General features: G+C 37.4%; 4 protein-coding genes across 4 annotated transcripts in view; all 4 read left to right on the top strand.

Annotated features, from left to right (window-relative positions):
* The window catches only part of LOC149957418 (uncharacterized), a 33,085-nt gene extending 32,460 nt beyond the window's left edge, over nucleotides 1–625 (top strand). Inside the window, exon 11 of the mRNA XM_090167020.1 lies at nucleotides 361–625. Within this exon, the coding sequence (XP_090023146.1) occupies nucleotides 361–625 (265 nt within the window). The remainder of the gene's footprint in view (nucleotides 1–360) is intronic.
* Nucleotides 626–9,226: 8,601 nt separating this feature from the next.
* LOC149957417 (uncharacterized) lies at nucleotides 9,227–10,682 on the top strand. Its single transcript, XM_090167019.1, has 2 exons — nucleotides 9,227–10,340; nucleotides 10,408–10,682. The coding sequence occupies exons 1-2, from the start codon at nucleotides 9,227–9,229 to the stop codon at nucleotides 10,680–10,682; spliced, it is 1,389 nt and encodes a 462-aa protein (XP_090023145.1).
* Nucleotides 10,683–10,735: 53 nt separating this feature from the next.
* On the top strand, nucleotides 10,736–13,513 carry LOC149957416 (uncharacterized). The gene has a single exon (XM_090167018.1). The coding sequence runs from the start codon at nucleotides 10,736–10,738 to the stop codon at nucleotides 13,511–13,513; it is 2,778 nt and encodes a 925-aa protein (XP_090023144.1).
* Nucleotides 13,514–13,582: 69 nt separating this feature from the next.
* LOC149957415 (uncharacterized) lies at nucleotides 13,583–15,270 on the top strand. Its single transcript, XM_090167017.1, has 3 exons — nucleotides 13,583–14,224; nucleotides 14,948–15,040; nucleotides 15,166–15,270. Exons 1-3 carry the CDS (start codon nucleotides 13,583–13,585, stop codon nucleotides 15,268–15,270), a joined length of 840 nt encoding a protein of 279 aa, XP_090023143.1.
* The last annotated feature ends 8,629 nt before the right edge of the window (nucleotides 15,271–23,899 follow it).

Raw genomic sequence — 23,899 nt, 5'->3', positions numbered from 1 at the left:
AATTACTGTTCATTTACCCTTATAAATGAAAGAGTTTTTTTAAGAGTAGTATAGGTTTTATTTTCGAACACACAAAATCTTCACCTTATCAAAAATAGATAAGGTGTTTCTTAGGGTAATATGCGTACAATAAACCTTTTTCTTTTAAGGGTACTGTTAAGGTGGTTTATAAAGTGTGAAAACTTACTTTAAAAAGTGGGATGCACTAAACTGATCAGAGATATTTTATAACTAACATTTGAAATTTACTAAAATTGTTAAGTATTTATTACAAATAATATATAATATTTAGATATAATATAATAAAATGGTGCACAATTTTAATAGGTAATACAAATGAAGTGTATTTATTTGGTTTAGCCGCCATAACCATATTGTAACGTCGCCCAAAACAACACAGCTCAACCATCCAGATCCGCAAACGGTGAGAGGATGGTGCGACACTCCTCTCTACGAGGTCCGCGCTCCGAATAGAAATAGAGGGGTTGCAGCCGAGAGAGGTCAGACTCACACCACTCTCAGACGTAGTCGCGTCGCTCACGGAGCCGCCCTACGCCAACGTCCAGAACTTGCCCACCACGCCAAGCAAGCAGTCCTGCCACCCGCCGATGAAGCCGTTACTTGAACCGCAGTAGAGTCGCGCCTAACTATTCCCATGTACATATTGATTTGTAAATAAATAACTTGTAAACTAAATCCGACGTCACAATATGTTATCTCTTTTGAAGCTCCTGAAAAGTTAACAACCAGTTGTTATTAAAAATTATTGATAACTAAACTGATCTTCCTTTTAAACTTTATTCTTAATATCGTTTCATCAACATAGACTGACTTTTAACAACTAGAAAAGGTACATTTTGTTTAAAACAAAATATCTCTATACCTTCCTAAATTTAGTCGCGTTATTTTATTAGTGGATATTAAAACAGTAAGTAACTCTTGTTCTACACCTTTGAAGTTGTAGAATAACTCTTGCCTTACACCTTTGATGATTTGGAATAACTCATGTTTTACACCTTTGAAGATGTAGAATAAATCTTGTTCTACACACCTTTGAAGATGTAGAAATATACATTTGAAAACCAAAGGTGTACAAAACACCTTTCATGTCTTCAAAAGAGTTAAATAGTTTAAGGTTCTAGTGATATAAACTGCTACAAAAGCTATGAAAAAAACGTTTAAGGTATCTTTTCAATGAATCTAATTAATAATTATTTTGGTAATGGTGTAACATTGTATTTGTAAAACTTATTCAATGGTGTAAAGTAATAACCCTAAAGGGAACAAAGAGGTGATAAACTACACCCCGAGAGTGTTTCCTGATATGCCTAATTATTAACGACCCAGTCTCGATTTCTGAACATGTTATTCCGTTTCTTGGTTAAACGTCTTTAGAATATTAACTTTCTTGATCAGATGAGTCAATTGAACTTTTGCAATTCGATGTTAACCGGGTCTTAGTCCAAAACATTTCTTTAAAAATATCCATTTTGCTAACATTGCCTTTGTATCTAAGTTTGTACAATCAAGGTTAACTGTTAGTTTTGCTTAAGCATCTATTTTTTTCTGGGGTCGTCCACATAGCTCGACATCTTGTTATATTCCCTTGTTTCTTACATTCAAAATACGTATCTCGCGATTTTGTCTGTGTCATGGCAAATGCATTTTATCTAATCTAAGATTATCTAACCAATGACGAGAAAACAGTTACTGTTTTGCCATTTTCAACTCTACATGACCTAAAAACCCTTTGTGTAGAATATCACTTACCTAAATTTCCGCTGTACCTTAGTTTTCGCGAAAACTTTCTATTTAACTTTCACTTTAAAAGACGCAATTTTAACTCAATGAAAACAAATTACTTCTACTCACGCGCTAAACAAATCCTATTGTTAAAAAGTCATTGTTTTCTCGGCATTTATTGACATAAGGTGTTGTGACATATAAATCAATAATATTACCACATTTTTACCGAATACTGTTTTCATTAGGTCTCTTTTGTTACACGTTTATTTTTCACGACGATAAATAGGCGAAACTATTAAGTTCTTTTGGTCTTCCCCAGCCTGTTAAAATGGGGAAACAAAAAAAGTGATATCGCTGTGTGGCATGGGCCCCAATTTCTGCATTATTATGCATAACTCTGCTAGTAGAAGAGTTTTACCTTATAATAGTCATCAAATTGATTTAAATGATAATTTCAGTTTTTTGAAGGCAAGAATGAAATAACATTTGGCGAAACTAAGACTCGAATAATTAATGGTTATTAATATTAGGATTTCATTGGAGCATAAAAGCATAGCAATTAATAATAAATTTAATTTTTCCAATGAAAACTGCCGTAAACAGTTAAAAATTATTCCTCCCTCTTTCAAGGAAACAAATATCAGAAATCATCAGAACAATTCGCATCTGGCACTCGGGTATCCCATGTGTAAATCCTGGATAAATGGCAGGAAATTTTTCATCAGTTAAAGTATCTTCACGGTATGAAATTGCTAATAACATTATTAACTATGATGAGAGTGTTAACACGGCTTGGAACAGATGTAAAGTTGGAAGTTGCTAGGCTTGCAAACAGGCTGGCTACGTCCTTTGGAACATTTTCGATTGCGTAAGAGGTTCAAGGACTTTTGCTCCTGATGACCTAGCACTTATGGAAAAAGTCCGAAACTAAAAATTAAATAAGAAGACATTGTTGGTGTTGGGAAAAATTTTGTTAATCTAGGATCGATCTGAAAGTTAAAAAAAAATATTACCGTAGGAAGAAACTGGCATTAAAGAAGATGAAACAAGTTGTCACGGACATTTTAGTACACACAATCCCCCCGATGTATTAACTATATTTCAAATATTCAATTTATATTTGAACAAATTTCCGGTCAACTTATACTTTAACTTAATAAACCCAAGAGCAATTTTATCGAAAACTAATTTTTCGAGTCACCTGGTTTTGGAAATAAAGTAGCGAAACGCGAACGAGTTAGATGACGCCTGTATATAATTCGGCGGAACAGATAAATTAATCGCCAGAATTTTAATTATTCATAAAAATTTCGGTTAACTTTTTATTTATGAATATTATTCGCGGTTATTAAATGAATTAATATGCCAAAAATAAGATTTATTCGGATAACTTTCGGCTATGGATAAAAACAAATAAAACGGACATTTCTTATCCAAATGCCGAGATCTACGCTGTATCAATTAGCACCAAATTCAAATAAGACAATAGTGCGTACACGGGTTGTGGGTTCACGCGAATTGGCCAAAAAGCTCACTTAAAATTAAAAATTCTTAATGCAACCAAAATAGTAGTACATAAATTATCAGTCCTAACTAAAAATATAACATTCAAACAATTCACTCTTTATTTTAAAAAGTACGTACATTTTAAGACGATAATCGCCAAAAACACTTAAATGGGCAAATACCCCACTTCCGGGGCCCCGATTCCAAAAATTATGAAAATCCCGTCGAGGCTATAATAGTGCCTACTGATTGAGATATCAATCGCCTTTGTACCACTAACGTACCGCGAGCAATAGTGTGTACGGTGACGGCGGCGGCGGCGGTGGCGGCTACACAGTAGATGATCGTAATACACATAAATCCCTAACGATTGTTTGTAAAAAACGTAGAATAGAATCAAAAAGCAAAGAGAAAGATGGATTTCTGGGAAACGCTACCTTTTTTTCAGTCTTAGTGAAGTGAATGATAATTTTGCACCAGCTTAAATCCTATCTAGTAATGGAAAGTCAACTGATGCTAGTCCAACCCCAAATAGAAGACGATATAAAATAACATTTTGCCCAACAATGTTGAAATTCCCTGATGTTCTAAAATTAACGTCAAATGCTGCGAAAGCAAATCCGGAACCACGGACTCCAAGTTTGTTGACATTCGCAAGCGATAAAAACGAGGTGAAAGAAACCTTTTTAAAAACTATTTTAAATGGAGCTGATATATCCCGAGGGAAATAATATTAAGAAGGTTCGAAAAATGAAGAGTGCTCCTCTTAAGTACCCAAATATTTGTCGCGGTGCTTAAACCTGAACTGTTGGTCTGTGTTTAAATCCTACACTACCTTTGCTCGGCGCTTCCCTTGATAGATTGTCTGGAAATAGTAACCTTCGCAAAATGCAACGACAAGTATTGCTGAAGCTTTAGAAAAGAACGAATCTATTTGTAGATTCTTAAAAAGGCTAAAAATGGGGAAACATATCTGAACCTAAACCATGCATATTACTACCAGATTCAAGGCTAAATAGGCTTAAAATCTCTAAAATGGTAGGACTTTTTACCGTTATTGAATCCCCTGCTACGGGAAGCTTATATCAGCCCGATCCTGGAGTTATCTCTACATCAGACAATCTTGCGGATACAAATTTGGAAACCAAACCGAAGAAGTGATTGGATATAATACCAAAAGCAGTGTCACGGCTCTTTTATGATGACCAGGTATTACTCTGAGTTTAAAAAATATATGAATTTTGGATAAATTTCTCGACTATTATTAAGTTTTCGAAAATTTGGCTTTAAATTCTTCTGGTCTGAAACGATAAACTTCCACAGGCGTTTTATACACTTCCTCCTTGACTCCCAAAGGAGCACTCGTCGTACACAAGAATCAAATGGAGGAAATCTTCGTTTCCGTCGGCCATAGTACAAAACTAGTTACAGAAATCCAGCCGAAGTCGCTGATCACCATCGTAAAGTGCTTGGTGGAGCGTGACACGAAAAGGCTGATAGTTATGACGGTCAAGGACACACCAAACGTAGTACTTTGACAAGTCCAAATCAGAGCAGGCCATTCTTATTCTTGCTCGAGGGTAACGACAAAGTAGGCGATGACTGTGTCTTTCATATGGATGTTGTCATGGCCAGGTCTGCGGAATCTGTGAATCACGTTGCCTTCGTTTTCAAAGTCACCGACAGCACGGAGAACAGTGTAGTGATTTGGATGACTGTCAAGATATCCAAATGTATTTTACGGTACGGGGGTATAAAAATCCTTTAATCCATGTCAAGATACAACGGTTCACAAGGGGTTGGAGTGTGCAATAACTGTTGGCTTTACCGGGGAGTCTGGGTCCAGCTCTTGTAACCAGTAAGGGCGGTGGCGCGCTGGGTGATGTTAGCTCCGTCCAAATGGTCCTATCTCCAACTCCGACTTCGGTCCGGTATGGGCTGGTAACTTGGCTTCGGCCCAGGCTAACGGAGAGGGTCGAGGCAAACTGGCCGCCTCGGCGGATTGGGTAGCCTGCTGTGGGGCTGCGGGCCTCCGTATGAGGGCACGGCGGTCCAGTTTCCCGGCCTTTTGGACTCCCACCGGGATATCCGGTGCCAGCTGTGCCGGGTTACTTGGACTGCTGTGTGCTCACCGTTCCCCTTTATGAGCTCTTGCCAATGGTTTTGGCTCTCTACCTTCCTAGGTAGGGTGTCGGCCGGCGTTGAAAGAGCATCCGCTCTTATTCCCACTGCTGTGTGCAAAGTGGGGCTGGTCGATCCATTGCTTCACCTTCTGCTGGGTTGAGCGGCTTGCGTCAAGGGTGCGACCATCAGTAGTTGGGTTCTGCTACCCATGCTGGTTTTGTCACCTGTCTGGGCTTGTGGACGCTGGTGTAGGGCATTATGATGATAGACCTCCGGTGGTGTGGTTTGAATTTTACCGGTACACCGGGCTATAAATCTGACACATGTCAGGATACAACATTTGAAATAATCGAATCACTTCACATTTCGTTGACCATCTCCGTAGTATAATTCGACCATCCCGGACCGCTGTTCACAGGTATAACGAGGCATCTTTTTATTTTACTGGAGTACGTTCAGAGAATGATTATAAACGAAGCTGTGTCTCTTTAAATACTAAAATGGAGCCACACTTTAAGCGACAGAGTAGTGCAAAACGCGGCGGATATTTAGTTTGCATAAATTAGACGGTTTCGTGGACTTCTTGCAAAATTCTTTCCCCAAATAAGACGCGTGAATTCTGGAATTCTATAATGTAAATTGTATTTTCTCTAAAAAATTATTTAAAATGATTTGACTCAAAAAACAGCCTTTTTTATCTTTACAAACATACGATCATTTCAAATTAGATAGGTTTAACTTTCTTTTTCATGAGACATAAACCTTTTTGGGTAGTACGAACTTTACGACGTATTATTTCAATGAAACATTGTCCGTTTTTGACCAAACCAATTACATTAGAGGTTTTCGAGTACGCTCTACAACTTGTTGATTGAAAATTTTCGTCTACCACCTATCGTTCAAAAAAAATTTCAAAACGGTGAAAAATTTCACGATTTTTCTGAAAATATCAAAAGAAAAGGGTCCTTTCCGTAAGAGTATATCCTGATAATTTCGCATGTCTAGCAACTATAGTTTTTGAGAAAAATGCCTGGGCCGATCGCTGTCTTTCAAAGAAAAGCCCACTTCATGTAATAAAGAAGAAGAAGCAACCTCTCCAACAAATTCACTCGAAAGATCAGGTTAGCCGTTTAGCTCAACTAATTCGACAAAATACATTAGGATGTTGTATCTTTCTTTGTTCTGTTGTATTGTAGTGATATTTCACATCCATTGGTTTGAGTACTCGAAGGTCATCTTTCCATTTTTTAACACTGTTTATCGTATTAATTTGAATAAACTCGATCTATTCTTTGCGAAAATTTAAATTTTTTGGAAATGCCCTATATTTCACATGTGTGTTTCTAACACGGAGACGACCTGAGGTGTAACCCACCGATTTTGCTTAAACTCGGTGAGTTAGTAGACCTTAACGTAATTTCAAAATTCTCAAAGGGAAAAGTTACGCTGGGCTTTCGTTTTGCCATGGCAACCGAAAAGGTTTTTGACAACACCAAATCCGAATTTCTCTATGTGATTTAACATGGGAAAATCACATATCTCAAGGAGGCAAGGGTCCCCCTATGAAAAATCAAAGAAATTTAAAAAATATATGTAAATTGGGTAATATTTTGCATTTTTGAGTAAGAGAGACTATTTTTGGGTGAATTGGTACGTCGTTGGGTAAAAGCGAGTGAGGTAGGGTAAATAGGCGCTTAAATAAAACATCTTCCCAGAAATTGCCAAGAAGTAATATTTCCGACAGCCAGGACTCATAAGTTACTATTTATATAGTGCTTGTTGAAATATTAGAAAGCTGGAAACTTTTATCGAACGTAACATCGGTTTTTTGCTAAGCCTTAACACGACAAAAAAAGTTACCTGGTTAAAAGGAAACACTTGTTGCATATACCGTACTGCAAAAGTAATATGTTTAGTTCTAAAGGAATGGGTTTTCATCTTTTTCCAAAAGATAATTTTATACGAAATGAATTAACTCTGCCTCCATGAGAAGTTTTAAAATTGCCCGGTATTATAAAAATATAACATATATTTTTAATTATTTATACCATAAGAGGATGATAATAATAATAATATATCTTCTTATACTTAGTTTTAGTAACATTATATATTTTACCTTAAAATATATTATCGAAAATTAACATTAGTATGTTCCTTATACACGTGAGCCGACGCGTTTCTTATCTGACGCAAAATTCTCATGAGGGCAAAAACGCGTCTCCACTTGGCTTAAATATGACTTTTTGGCTAGCCATTCTAACCGTTTAACCGACCGACCGGAAATAGCTCCTTCCCAGATGAATTTGGAGAGGGGAGTAAAAACCGAGTATCTTTTATTGAAGCGTACATTGAGGTAAGTTCAGATATTTGTGAATAATTGCTAATAACAAGGGCATTATCAAGGTGGCGATGATAAAGCCGACCGTTGCTATAAGTGCGGGGATATATTTGGATAATACAGATAATACTGTATACTTCTCTCGAAATTCATATTTCATTTACTTCTGGGATCTATCGTTGAAAATCTATGGCATATAGAAGAAAAGTAGCCATGGAAACTTAGGGCGCGGATACAAATTAACATTCAAACAGAAAAACTTTGTTGTAATCTCGCGTGGTGAGAACTAACCCTCTTATATTAAACTGCCTAGCTGATTATTATTATTATATTATTATTATTACTACTTGAAACCGCTCTTGAGCTTTGTTTCTTTAGTTTATTATTTATAGGCATATAATTGTTTGAAACTATAAGTTTCCCTTCTCTTAACCCGAAACACACTCAAAGTGGATTAAGGTCAACCGTGACAACTGGCATCCATTAGGAAACGATTTGGTTTGTAGTGACCATTTATTAGACGCCAATATAGAAATTTCAATTGGAAAAGGGAGACTTTTACGCAACGCAATTCCAACTGAGAATTTATATCATGTTGAAGTAGAATCTTTAAAGGATATCTCTCAAACTACTGACCCATACTTCGATCACGGATCTATTCATGTAGGTTTAAGTATAAATATTAATCTATTATTAACTCGCGGAAATTACTGTTACTAGCAGTGCATTCTACATATCTAATATTTCCATGAGGAAAATAAAGGGATATTCCACCTTATAGTGGAAATATCATTTTACTCGAGTATCTAAAAGCTGAAATATATTTGATACCTAAATATTACGGTAGAAATGATAATGTAACAAAGCAGAACGAGTCGGTTAGGGTATCAAGCTGTTTAGGCTAATATATCTGTATCAAATAATATTCGAAATGCGAATCATATACCCATAAAAATATAAATATAAAGTTTGGATATGTAAAACCATTGAGCCATCAAAGAAGAAACAAGCCGCCTCGATAATCTCGTATTGGTATTGCCCTTCGACCTTCATTCTTTTTCACGAGAAACTGTAAAATTGTAATTTCCCACGGGTCAGTGTTTTAGTGAGTTGGACGCTAGAGGGCGAAAATAGTTTAGTTTTTCGGAGAGACTTGGTCGAGGATAGATATAACAATGATAGCGCGAGCCGCCGTAGTTCGATGTAACGGTTTTTGAATGTTATTATTTTCGTGAATTAAAGACAGTTCGTTTATTACGTTGCGTTTGATTGTTTTACTCATTTGTACACGAACATTTTTGGTCCGTCGAGCCGGATAGTATATTCGCTACGGTTTAATTTACAACTAAACCTAGGAACTGGCTATTTGCATTTTCTTGAAACACTGTGAATGACTTCCATCAACGCGTCGGATTAACGTCAACTTCGGCATCATTCGGACTAATCGGATTAATTGTGCCTTTTGGATTACTTCTGTTTTGATCATCCAACTAACAAGATTAATCAATCAACATGGATTCTCTGAAACCAAAGAGGTCATCATTAAAGGGTCAAATAACACGTTTAGAATCACAAAGAGCGAGTCTCAATCAAAACATATCCATTGTAGCGGCAAATATGTATTTACGTAAGATTGAAGATTTAACTGTTAGTTACACTAAATTATTCGAAGATATAGCTCAAGCGTGTGACCCTAATGAGTATGATGATCATGAAACGGAACACAATCTAGCAATTAATAGGTTGGAAGACTTACAATTATATTACGCTACTATCGTTTACCAAATTCAACAGAGTACAGCAGCTGCTGTTCCTCCGGTTATATCCGCGCAGCAATCCTCTTCTCAAGGCTTCAGTTCAACACCTAGTCCGGATATTAAATTGCCAAAGGTAGAATTACCCATTTTTGGTGGAAATTATGTAGACTGGTTTACTTTTCATGATCTTTTTTCGGCCATGGTTCACAACAATAACTCACTAAGCGGCGCTCAGAAATTCCAATATCTCAAGGCGTCCTTGAAAAACGAAGCAGCGATTCTGATCAAAGCTATTCCAGTTACCGATGGTAATTGTCCCGAAGCGTGGGACCTACTGACAAAAAGATACAACAACCCTAATGAAATAATAGACGCCCACATCAAGCGACTTTTTTCTCAACCAAGCGTTACTCATGAGTCAGCTATAGCATTACGACGTCTTATGGATACCACAGCGGAGTCTATCCGAGCCCTGAAGGTTCTCAAGGAGCCAGTTCAATATTGGGATTCAATATTACTGCATATCGTTAAAGAAAAATTGGACCAAGCATCTCGTCGCGAATGGGAACTCTCATTGCCAGGCAACTTTAAGCCCACATTTGACGATATGACGACATTCCTTGATCAACGTGCAAGAGCGTTGGCTGCAGCTCAACTGCCAATGACCTCTACTAGATCTAAGTTCGTTGTTCAGCCCAAACAGACAACAGCCAGTCATCATGGAACAACACGAGAACAATGCGCTATATGCAACGAAGGGCATTCGATCTATAGATGTTCTACCTTACTAAAGAGTCCTTGCTCCGAGCGTTGGATGCTTATCAAGAAGAATTCTTTATGTTTTAATTGCCTACGAAGTGGTCATCTAGGTACAGAATGCAAAGCAGGCCACTGCAAAAAAATGTACGTCTAAACACAATACTCTCCTTCATCAAGATAATCAGGAACGCAAAGCCCATTCAATGATGGGAGAAGGTTCTGAAGTTGTCTCAAATATGTCAAGAAGATCAGTCAAACACTCGCAAGTTTTATTGGCAACCGCTCATATTCAGGTTGTCGATTCCAGCGGACAGCTTCAGCCGGCGCGAGCACTACTTGATAGTGCTTCACAAGCTAGCTTCATCACCGAGCGTTACGCTCAAAGGCTTCAATTAAAGCGCAACCACTTCAATGTATCAATCGGTGGAATCGGAGCTTCGACAAGGCTGTAAGACTCAAGGTCGAAGCATTGATCTTGAAACGTGTTACTGGAGATTTACATAGCATGGCGTGTGACCCTACCAACTGGTCGCATCTTCTAGGATTACAACTAGCAGATCCACAGTTTCACACACCAGCTGAAGTGGACATTCTCTTGGGTGCAGATGTTTACATAGACATCGTTCGTAATGGCCAATGCAAGGGACCAACAGGAACCCCAGGTGCATTTAATACCGTTTTTGGGTGGGCTATTTCTGGACCCCAAGACTCGATTATCAGCAGATCGGATGTACACGTGCTTCACTGCACCCTTGATAGCCAATTACAAAAGTTTTGGGAGATCGAAGAACTACCTTTTGAGAAGAAATTAACGTCTGCCGAAGCTCAATGTGAAGAACACTTTTTCCAGACTCATACTCGCGATACTTCTGGCAAATACGTAGTTAGATTACCACTCAGTCATCAACCTCAAGTACTCGATAGTTCAAGGGATCAAGCTGTTCGTCGTTTCTTAGCAAATGAACGACGTCAACAATCTAATCCTGATCTATATGACCAATATCGAACCTTTATGAAGGACTATGAGGCTTTGGGACATATGGAGCTGATCAAGCCAAGCGAACTAAAAAATGCTCATACGGTTTCCAATTACTACTTGCCTCACCATGGCGTGATCAAGGAAACAAGCACGACTACTAAGTTGAGAGTGGTTTTCGACGGCTCAGCCAAAACGTCTACTGGCTTGTCATTGAATGACATAATGATCGTCGGCCCTAGGTTACAAGATGACTTAATCAAGTTGTTAATTCGGTTTCGTTTCAACCTTATTGCAATAACAGCAGATTTGGAAAAAATGTATCGGGAAGTCTTAGTACATCGTGAAGACTCGGACTTAAAACGCATTATTTGTCGAAATAACATCAACGAACCTATCCAAGATTACAGGTTGTTGACAGTTACATATGGTACTGCTTCAGCGCCTTACTTGGCTGTCAAGGTTCTTCAACAACTAGCACAAGATGAGAAGGAAGAATTCCTATTGGCTTATGAAGCAATCACTCGAGATTTTTACATGGATGATCTCATGTCTGGTGAGAACTCAATCAGTCAAGCCTTGGCTTTACAATCAGAATTAATTCAAGCGACTAGTAAAGGAGGTTTCCGATTACGAAAATGGACCTCAAACGAGCCTGTTCTATTGGAATCAGTGCCCACTGAAGATGGAGAGGTCGAAGCGTCACTAAATATTGACAAAGACGAATTCATTAAGACATTGGGTCTGTATTGGCATCCTGCATCCGATAAATTCACATTCATTGTGACGTCACCAAGTTCTAGACTCAAGGTTACTAAACGAAGTATACTGTCAGACATATCGAAAGTCTTTGACCCACTCGGAATTCTAGCGCCAATAATCATAAGAGCAAAATTACTTATGCAAGAAATGTGGCGACAAAAGCAGCAATGGGATGAAGAGTTACCTTTTTCTCTACGGCGGAAATGGCAAGAGTTCCGTGATGAACTTCCGGAAATAGAATCTCTCTCCGTTCAACGCTATATCTCTCAACCTGATCCAAAGGCTATTTCTATTCAAGGTTTTTGCGATGCATCGGAAAAGGCATACGCCGCCGTTGTTTATTTGAAGACCACCAGTATCAACGGTCAAGATAAAACTCAACTAATCGCCAGCAAAACTAGAGTTGCTCCATTGAAACCAATTACAATTGCCAGACTGGAACTATGTGCAGCTGTCCTACTTGTTAATTTGATACAGTTAATCTTAGAGACGTTAAAGGTGAATATACCAGAAATCCACTGTTGGTCAGACTCAACAATAGTATTGGCTTGGATAGCATCATCTCCATCACGGTGGAAAACATTCGTCGCAAATAGAGTTTCAATCATTCAGGAGACTCTTCCTTCAGCGTATTGGCATCATATACCTGGTATCCACAACCCGGCTGACTGTGCCTCGAGAGGTATTCAAGTTAGCCAGTTACGGGATTTTTCATTATGGTGGAATGGACCACAAAATCTGGATCAGTATTGTCTAACTAAGGATGACCTTACTGATGACTTCGAAGACTGTCTTTCTGAAGAAAAGCGGGTACAAATAATCGCCGCAGTCGGTCAAATCGACACAGCCCTACTCTCAAACTATTCTTCATTAACTACTCTGATTCACGTAACAGCGTACATACTTCGCTTCGTTCACAATACAAGAAATGGAACTTCTAAACGTAAGGGACCGTTAACAAAAGTAGAAAATGATCTTGCCTTACGTCATTGGATCAAGGCTATTCAAAATGAATATTTCCCCATCGAAATACAAAATCTTCGTCAAGATAAACCACTTTCTTCGAAGAGCAAAATCTTATGTCTTCGTCCTTACCTTGACGACGATGATGTACTAAGAGTAGGTGGTCGCTTACGTCATGCCAAGATGCCAATAGATCAAATTCATCCAGCTATCATACCAAGACAAAGCAAGCTCACCGAGCATGTTATCATCCATGAGCACCTGAAATATTTTCATGGCGGATCACAGCTAATCCTCGCTAATTTGCAAAAACGATACTGGATTATAGGCGCTCGTAGCGCCATCCGCTATCACATTCGGCGATGTATTAGATGTGTACGTCACCAAGCCACCACAGTGCAACAAATAATGGGCGACTTCCCTTCAGTGCGAGTCAACCCTTCTCGCGCCTTCCTCAAGTGTGGGGTGGACTACGCTGGTCCATTGTTACTAAAGGTTGTCAAGGGTCGTGGTAATAAAATGTTCAAAGCATACATCGCCGTTTTTGTTTGTTTCACAACTCGAGCTTTTCGAATTGGTTAGCGATATGTCAACCAACGCGTTCATAGCAGCGCTAAAAGTTTCGTATCGAGGAGAGGAAAACCTTCAGATATGTTTAGTGATTGCGGAACCAATTTCGTAGGAGCAAACCGAGAATTGAAGGAGTTCATCAGACACCTAACGACAACAACAAGCAATGACCAAATCACAAGATGGTTAGCAGACCAAAGCATAACTTGGCATTTTAATCTACCAGCCGCTCCCCATTTCGGAGGAATTTGGGAAGCCGGAGTAAAATCGGTGAAACATCACCTTAAACGCGTCATAGGTCAAAACAGTCTTACCTATGAAGAAATGGAAACTTTACTTTGCCAAATAGAAGCCTGTGTGAATTCAAGGCCACTGACAGCTTTTAGTTCAGATCCTGATGACCTACAAGCTCTGACCCCGGGACATTTTTTAATTGGAGACACATTAACAGCGATTCCCGAAGAAGATTTGACATCCGAAAAGGTCAACAGACTAACACGCTGGCAGTTACGCCAAAAAATATTTCAGCATTTTTGGAAACGCTGGCAAAATGAATACCTCACGCGTCTTCAACAAAGACCGAAATGGACACAACCACGCGAAAATCTTCAAGTAGGGAATCTAGTGTTACTGAAAGACGAAGTTCTTCCTCCTACTAAATGGAAGTTGGCTAGAATTGTCGATATTCATCCGGGTGTCGATGAATGCGTTCGGGTTGCTACAGTAAAAACCGCAGAAAAGACTTTCATAAGACCAGTTGTCAAATTATGTCCGCTCCCATTGGATTAAGTAGTTTAAATTTTGTGTGTATAACAATTGTTTTTTTTTAAATATTCATTTCAAGGTGGCCGGAATGTTTAGGCTAATATATCTGTATCAAGTAATATTCGAAATGCGAATCATATACCCCTAAAAATATAAATATAAAGTTTGGATATGTAAAACCATTGAGCCATCAAAGAAGAAACAAGCCGCCTCGATAATCTCGTATTGGTATTGCCCTTCGACCTTCATTCTTTTTCACGAGAAACTGTAAAATTGTAATTTCCCACGGGTCAGTGTTTTAGTGAGTTGGACGCTAGAGGGCGAAAATAGTTTAGTTTTTCGGAGAGACTTGGTCGAGGATAGATATAACAATGATAGCGCGAGCCGCCGTAGTTCGATGTAACGGTTTTTGAATGTTTAATGTTATTATTTTCGTGAATTAAAGACAGTTCGTTTATTACGTTGCGTTTGATTGTTTTACTCATTTGTACACGAACACAAGCTGCAAATTTCAATTTGTCAAACTTTAGATGACACCTTGAAAGAAACTCATTCGGTATCGGTTTGCGTAAAAACTAATTTTCATGAACCTGATATTGAAAAGAATAGAGTACTAGTATATATTTGTGTGCATTTTTAAATTAAATAAACATTTGAAACAAAAGTTGTAACTTCTGTTAGGTCGCCTCTCAAAATGATAATTTATCACTTCCGGAGGATTACACATCAACTTTGAATCAAGAAAAGACTTCCACTTTCAATACGTCTGATGAAGTACAGTACAATTATGCTAAGTTATTACAATAGTGCAAATATGTTTTCAAGACTTTTTTTTACATTTACCTTTTACATTTTCAAGTAGTATCAAATCTTACTAATTTAAAAAATATTAACTTTAGTTGGATAATTCTAACCAGGGTGGGGATCATGAAAGCTTGATTCGAAAAAAGAAAGAGCCAAAGTCTGATGAAGAAACTAAACAGAGTGTCAGTAAAACTCTCTAAGACGGAGGATATAATACACAATTTGCAGGACTTACTGAAAGATTTGAAGGACCAAAATTTATTTATCAAAGAACATCTAGTTATCATTAATGAGAACTCGTCATCTAACTCAAAAGCCCTATTTAAAGAACTTCGCGAGCATGGTTCTAAAATACTAAAAAATAAACCTTATTCTGATGAAGTTACGCAATTCGCTTTAACGCCTCCCTTTTATTCCCCAAAAGCCTATGCATTTTAGATGCAAAATTTTTGCTTACCCCACGAGAACACCATCAGGGAGTGGTCCAATAAAGTAGAAGGCAGGCCTGGGTTCATTTTATTTCAAGGGCAATAGCTGCTCACTTACCTTGAAAATTTTAATATGGTGGTACGTGTCACAGTACTACTTAAAACCTGATATGGAACCACATAACTTTTCCACCTTTACCACCCGAGATACACGCGATTTACCATTTTTCCCTATGGAGAAAAATGAAAAATGGTAAAAAACGTCAAGTAAAAAAAATACCTCGATGTGGTTCCATATCAGGTTTTAAGTAGCACTGTGACACGTATTACCATAAAAAATTTCATAACTTTACCACCTTTACCACGCGATTAACCATTTCTTTTCCTAAAGTTGCGGAGATGCGGTGCAGCTTAGAACAATTTAATTTTAATAACACCATTTAACTAAGATGCGCGCGCCCTCGGCAACAAGAGCGTTTTTTTGCTATAAAAGTTTTTCCAGTCGGTTTTTTTCAAAAATAAAATTTAGGTAGTCGAGAGTATAGTTCAAGGCATGTGTAAAAAATTTTCAGAGCTGTATTCCAATTTCGAACAATTTATCACCATGCGCTCTCACTACCAAGGTTGTTAAAATGACCAAACGCGATTTTCTTGTAAGCGCCACGGTATTTATTTACTCACGGTACGCGGTATATCAATCAAATAGGGTACGTAAGTGCCAAGGATAGGCGAATCTTTGGAAGAATTGTGTAAAAAATGGCTGAAACTTTAACAGATTCAACAAGTCTAAGAAGGAACGGCTAGTGATCAGAGAAAGACAGTTAAGACTCTCAAGTCCCGGGCCACAACCTCAGCTTTAAATTTAATACTAGCAGGCTTTTTCAGTTCGTTTATTAAAATGCTATTGATTGGCATTCACTCATGGCATCTCGTGGCATTGGAGACCTACCCTATTATAATAAATCAACTATCAAATATTTGCATATAAATAATTTGTATATAATAGGCGAAATCGGACTACGGAGACGCATTTGCAGTAAAGGAGAAATCGAACCAAATAGATCTTCGAGTCAAAAACAAATTAAAATGGATTTAAAATAATCAGAATTTCCAGCGAAAGACCGGTTTCGCCCTATTTGGAGCTCATCAATACCGCGCCGGGAATCTGGCTTGCGACTACCTAAACCGAAAAGAGATATATCATCTTATAATCTTAACCATTTCATTTCTCCTCCATTTGGTTTCTCCTCCATTTGGTTTTCATTGTTTTTTTTATACCATCAATTATTTTTAACTGTAATTCACACCTACATCTGGTATACCTGCAAGGCAGTACATTAGCTACCATCGCTTCATAGCCTGTATCAGTAAATAAATCAACAAATGTAGCCGAGTTTAACAAATATTTCTTAACTGTGTTAAAATAATTATGTAACTGAAAATGTTTCTTTAGCTGTCAAAGGGAAAGCACGCTTAACCGATTATAAAGAAATTAATTACAAGAGCGTCCTGTTTATCCTCTCTACAACTATTAATTACTAGGGATGCAACGGATAACCGGAACCGGAACCGCTCATATAAAAATTTGTTAACCGTATACGGAACCGGAACCGAGTTTTTCATTGTTTTAAACGGTTTTTAAACGGTTCTATAACTTTATTTACCAACATTTAGCGCATGTGGAAATTTAGTAATTAAACTTCCTAATTTACTATTAGTTTTTCATATAAGCTCATCTTTATCCTATCTCAGATAACTCTATGTGGGTTTCTACGTAACTGTCGACTGACACACCCTTACGTATTCTCAATTGAAAATCGGCTCGTCCTCCAAATGTTTGCTTTCAAAACTGGCATAATCCGGAAATCCGCGATAGTTTGTTTTATTTTCTTCAGTCGGAAAACTCGACACAATTTCACAAATGTAGCAAAGGCCACATAAAATATTTGTCGTCTAATGCTACTAGTGTGCTTTCCAAGCAATTATTTAGTGGGGCAATGGGCAAGGATAATTTGTGATCCCCTTCGCAAACGACTTAGAGGAGAAACAGCAGAAAAGCCAGTGGCTTCCATCGAGGGGCCCCCAAATTGCCTATGGGACTGTGTCAAAACTGGACAAATTTTTTTGTAGACAGCCACAGGGTGTTTTTTTTTGTTCGGACTAGTGATTTTTTACGAAACCTACTTAAGGTGGCGATTTGAAATTTTTATGATTAAGTAAATACACCGCGGGACATTGATTGGTGAAATTTCATCGTTTTCTAATATATTTATTACAACAAATAGTAATAGCCATAAAAAATAACAAATAGTGATTGTAACTGTGATTACAACAATTAGTAATAGCAACCAACAATAGCAAATAGTGATTGCGACTGTGATTAGTAACTTATTGGTAAGTTTAATAATAACAAATAGTGATTGTGATAACAACAAATAGTGATTGTGACGGTGATTACAACAATTAGTAATAGCAACCAACAATAGCCAATAGTGATTGCGACTGTGATTAGTAAGTTTAATAATAGCAAATAGTGATTGTGATTGTGATTACAACAAATAGTGATTGTGACGGTGATTACAACACTTAGTAATAGCAACCAACAATAGCCAATAGTGATTGCGACTGTGATTAGTAATTGGTAAGTTTAATAATAAGAAATAGTGATTGTGATTGTGATTACAACAAATATTAATAGCAACAAATAATGACACATAGTGATTGCGACTGAAATTAGTAATTGGTAAATTTAATAATAACAAATAAGTTGAGTATGAGTTATCTTTAATTTTTCCACATTTTTCTACAACACTTTATAGATTCTAGGTTACATACAAACCATCCATTTTTGGACATATAGAGATAAAACAAAGATACACTGGCAGGACAACGTCTGCCGGGTTCACCTAGTATATAATAAACTTCTGGTAATACTTTTGGGTTAAAGTAATTTTTATTTAAATTTACTTTTTTGAGATAACTGGTTTTGGAAATAGGGTAGCGATATGATAAGATAATTCTGGTGCTAAGTTCTTATGAATCACAAGTTTTGTACAATTAAAATATTCATATTCATTTTAAAACCTTTTTTATTTCTTAAAATAAAGTAATTTTTGAACATTTTATAACAATAAAAATAATTTAAAATTTCATCTGAGTGAACCCTATTTTGAGTCAAGTCAATAAAGCAGAGGTTCACTCATAGTGTTCACTTAACATCCAAAAATCATGCACAAGTTGTTAAGATGACTGCACATGGAATTTTGGAAGATATACTTTAATAAAACTATCAACGGCTCTTCAACATAAACGTAACTAAAAACAAGAGATCCACAGGATGCGTAATAAATTCGTTTTATTGATAAACTCCCGAATAGGATAGCGAAACTAGTGGTCGCTTTCTAATAAAATGATTTTATTACGCATCCCGTCGATCTCTTGTTTTTATTTATATATTATTTGTTTTTTTTTCATATCCCCAATACGCCGGGAGTAGTGACGTACTCCTGTAATCCCAAACGTCTGAGAGGCAGAGTTTGTGGATGGCTGTGTGATTACGACCACCAATCCCCCAACGGTAAATGGAGAAAGGTTCAATTTTACTCCCTTGCTTTCGAAATCTTCTTCTATAATGAATCCACGGTCAGCCATGACAGAATCTCCGGGTTCTAACAACTCTATCAATAGTTAACTCTATATCCGAAATTCAACCCTTAGCAAGTTGTGATACAAAAGTGTGTAGAGGAAAATAAAGCGGGGTGTTCTATGTTAAATTAGGTCCGTGAAAGAGGACACTTAGACCAATAGAATTATGTTCGAAATTTAATCTTGCCATTCCGAATAAATTAACCGGGTTAACTAGCTTAACTTTTCGGGGAAAGCGGTAGTTAAAATAAAAAGGTATAAATATTGAAACTTTTAGCCATGGTTTATTTTAAATTGTTAAATTTTAAAAAAGCTGCTACTTCATGACTTAGAAAAAAACTTTATTTTATTCGGAGCTTTCGGACCGTGGTCCTTCAGCGAGTGACTGTTACAAGTCACTCGCTGAAGAAGTAGCAGCTTTTTTAAAATTTTACAATTTATAAAAAGGTATCTTTAGGCGATTTTAAAACATAGTGTGTGATAGAGCTTCAAAGTAAGCTGCAAAAAGCACAAAACCAAGCAGCAGGGACTTCAAATACTGTTTAAGCTTACTTTTTACACTGGTTACCTCGATTTGTTTACAAACCTTATCGTTCTCATTTCCCTGCTGCGTTTTTTGCTGGTTGCAGCCTACTACTAGGGGCTAGTATGCCACACTCTGGCGCTCTTTTAACTAATCGTATGAAAATGAAAAAAAGGCATACTTCTCAACTCACCCCCTACAACTCCTTCAAATTTTTTCATAACCTTTTGAAACACCCTGTATGGAGAAAATAATTATGAAATAAATTTTAGAAGGTTGCCTTGAAATTAAAAATTTAATAAGAATATGAAATTAGAAATAATTCTGACATTAAATAATACTTAAACCTAAAGGGGAAATTAATTTTAACCACACTCAGTGGCGTGTGCACACTCATTAGAGCAATTAAAAGGGACCAGAGCCCACGTTAAAGGTTGGTAAATATACTTTAGTGTCATAAACAGATCCACGTACAGTGGGTAATAATCCTTTAACCAGTTGACGATTGAACTATAATTGAACAAGATAACGGCCCAAGTGGGTTTATTTTTTCAAAAATAAATTTGTATCACCATGTCCGATATACACTGTTTATTGTACAAAACCATTCTTAGAAGTTCGGAAAAGTTGCTACGATAAAGGCAAGGTGTTCCGATACTGAACTCGGTGGTGGTTTATGGTGAGATACCGGCTGCATGACCGCAGATACCGTCATGTTAGCGCAGCAAAACCTCAGTTTAAAAATCGTACGTAGTTTTTAAAAGTATATATATTATCGAATACAATTAGCTTGGAACAAATGTGAGACATTTAATTAAAATAACCGAACTCTTTTTCGTAGCCCTAAAAGACCACTAATTTAAAAGCACAACTAACTTTTTAGTATGGGTACAAGAGGCCCAAAAAGAATACACCAGCCGCCAAATTCGTGCCAACTTGCCATGTGGCTAAAAAAATCCTTTTGGTGTCTACTTTGGCTCCAATGCGGGGTGGACAACAAAGTTTTTTAGGGGGAAAGGGGTGCAAGAGGAGTAGTGGGAATTTGGGTTGATCGAATTCGGTCGTGATGACAAAATATTTGCAGAAAAAAGTGGTGCTGGTTTTCAAATATTTTTAATTGACATTTAAACCTCCAAATTTGCTTGATTTTTTTCTAATTTTATTTATTGTTTAGCAATATTGTATTCGCCTAATGTTTGCCACAAGAAGCATGCTAAAGCATGGGTGACGTTGGTAGACGTCATACTTTTACTACTTAATAGTCGCGCTATCTTCGTTTTATCTTACCTCCGCAGTTGGAATCCAATAAATGCGATAAAATGGTGTCTGGGTCTCAAATATGAAAATACCAATCTTCAACATCCTAAATAAATTTTTTACTAAACTTTGCATGTCGCGCCATCCGAAATAATTTTTGCGTGGTCATATATCGTAAATGTTCGCGTACGCCTTCTGCGCATAACGATGTATCCCACTTAATTCAGTCAGCTTCCTCTTTTATTGGGGGTTCCATTTGCGTGTAAACGTGCTTACCTTAAAAGTGGCAGGTTTGTGTTGTCATCTATTTGAGATATAACTCGGATGGTGACGCACTATACCGGGGCCAAGCACATCGCCTGATGATTTGTTTCAAGTGTGTGAAGTCAGTTGTAGATGAGAAAGTCACACCAGGCCAGTGTTATCAATTTCTAGTAATTAATTTAAGTAGAGAAATTGGGTGTACCTTTGTACGAGTAAAGATATTTTTCATTTTCATTTAGCGAATTTTCAACGAAAATGTGGCTCTTTCAGTCGTTAAAATTTTTAAAAAATGTAATATTTTTTATTTATATTATTTTATTTCAGGCACTCAACTATTGTCCACACTGAAGAAATGCAGCATTAAATGGGGCGAATAGAAACGCCTGCCGGTAGATGATCTTACTCGCCAGACCGTAATACATAGAAGTTGCAGAAAAACTAATACCAAGCTATGGTTGACAGAAGATGATGATCACCTCTCACCGAAGAACAAAATTAGATACCCAATTTAAGTTGGCAACCAATTGTTTTAATGAATTGAAATTGTCTCACTGACAGGGAAGTGCAGCTGCCGACATGAGCTTTTAAAGTTGAAGTTCTCCGATGTGGACGGTAAGTAGTCAGTCGGATTGCTGTGAAAGATTTGGAACGTGTTCAAACTCTTTATCATAAAGCTTATGGGTTAACATTTTGTAGACGAAAAGTGAATCCCAATTTTGTAGGTCTTCCTCAAATGATATTACAGCGGCTATGGATGAGATATGTCAATATATGGAGGACAGTATAGATTGAAAGTTCGATGTGGCATAGTTATTTGCTTTGGTGTCCAGGAAATACGAAATAAGTGAACGCACCGTCAATCGAAAACTCATTGAGGAGTATAGTGAGCGTATCACTATCACGAGCTTTAAAAAAAAACATTTTTTGCTTCATAAATGACAATTGGTACCTTTAGAGGGAGGAAACAGAAGAGCACGAAGAACTTAGCATTGTACGAAAAGCAGGATACATTGTGAGGGAACACATAGACCTAATTGCTTGGGATACCAAACTACGTACACCAGCGCTTACAAATTCTTTAGTCGCGTAGAAAGCTTGTCTTGGATGTATGTGCTTCCTCGGTATATGCCTATTAGCGCAGTTCCCATTTGCGCGGTTTCCCAATAGCGCGGTTTCCCAATAGCGTGGTTCCCAATAGCGTGGTTCCCAATAGCGTGGTTTCCCAATAAGAGAGAGTCGATAAACTAAAACTACAGTCACTTTCGCTGACAGTTGAGAAAAGGGATTGGCAGACGTTGTACCCCAAGCTTTCAAACATTTACATGTCCGGTTTACAAGAGTTCATTATGCCAGACCTAAACAAACTTTTTCCAGTGGATGAAGTTGAGGTATTTACTAGTGCCCATAACGTTTTGTGGATGATCCCCAAGTTTAAAAAAAACTGCTGACATTCCAGGTTTGGCGAGGGTTGCTGGAAAAAATCAATAGTGAGGTTTATAGTGTGATAACTCTCCCATTCATCATGGCTAATCCGTCTCGCCACGACACAATCAACACTGCGTTATTGGCCGTTGAGCGTGCTTAAAGTGTTGGCTTGCAAAAGGTGTTCGTTACATTCGACCTTCCACTTTACATGAAGGCTGTTGAGATAACAATGTCCGCTCCTCCCAATTCACCCTTGAAAGCTGTCGCGTTATAACTGGGAGGATTCCACCTGTTGATGTCGTTCTTTGGGTCCTTAGGGTATATCATGGTTGACTCTGGATTGTAAGAGATAATGGACTTTGCGTATGCAGAAAACACAGTTTAGCACATTCTGACGGGTCACGCGTACGCCAGTTCTATTCGAGCACGTAACCAGGTCACGACTGCTCTGATGGATTTGATTATGAAGGACGTTGACTTTACTCCAGAAGAAAGGGGATCAATTGGAAACCGGCTCAAAGACTTTGGTTTAATGCGACCAACGAAATACGCTATTAGGTGAAAATTCCAGCTTTACTAGCTGTGCTACTAAAATTATCAAAGAAATGATTCAAATTAAAGGGGTGGGGCCCAACACCCAAACTCTGGATTCAATACATCCAGATGGTAACTTTTGTGCGTAAGTTCCTAGACGCAGAGAAGACTGGTAAGTGGTAACTGTAGCATTCATCTCAACATGGTGAAATTGATGGTTCTATATTTCAAAGCAAGCTTGCATTATGTTAAAGAGTTTCACATTAACTTGCACCATATGTCTTCCCTACACAGAAAATAACGAGGTTTAATTTCAGATATATTTAGGTTTTTATACGCGTCAAATTACGAAACGTTTAGATATAAAGGGTGTAAAGTTCTAAAAATAATTGCTTTAAACGTGTCGAGTTTTCGAAATGATTAAAATGTAAACTTTTCGATTTCGAAAAACGTTTAGGTTCTCGACACGTTTCACTTTTAACGCGCGAGTTCTCAACAAGGTTAGGATTTTGAAATAAATATTGTATCTTAAAGACAGGTTTTAATTTTTGAAAAAAAATTATGGATTATTATCTAACATTTTCGATCAATGTCATATTCTTCAACAAACTTTTAGTATTTTATACTTTTAACAAACGCAGATTTTGGGAACTGATCATTTTGAACGTATTCTTGCAAAAACCCCAAAACTTCAAGGAAAATTTCTTTTTCTTAAGTTTTATTATTTATGACCAGTTTAGGCGCACTTTTCAA

This window comes from Leiobunum rupestre, chromosome 2 (genome assembly GCF_980474605.1).
Source record: "Leiobunum rupestre chromosome 2, qqLeiRupe1.1.hap1, whole genome shotgun sequence".
Taxonomy (NCBI): Eukaryota; Metazoa; Arthropoda; class Arachnida; order Opiliones; family Sclerosomatidae; genus Leiobunum; species Leiobunum rupestre.
Note: the sequence above shows the minus strand (reverse complement) of the source record. Positions and strands in the feature narration are given on the sequence as shown.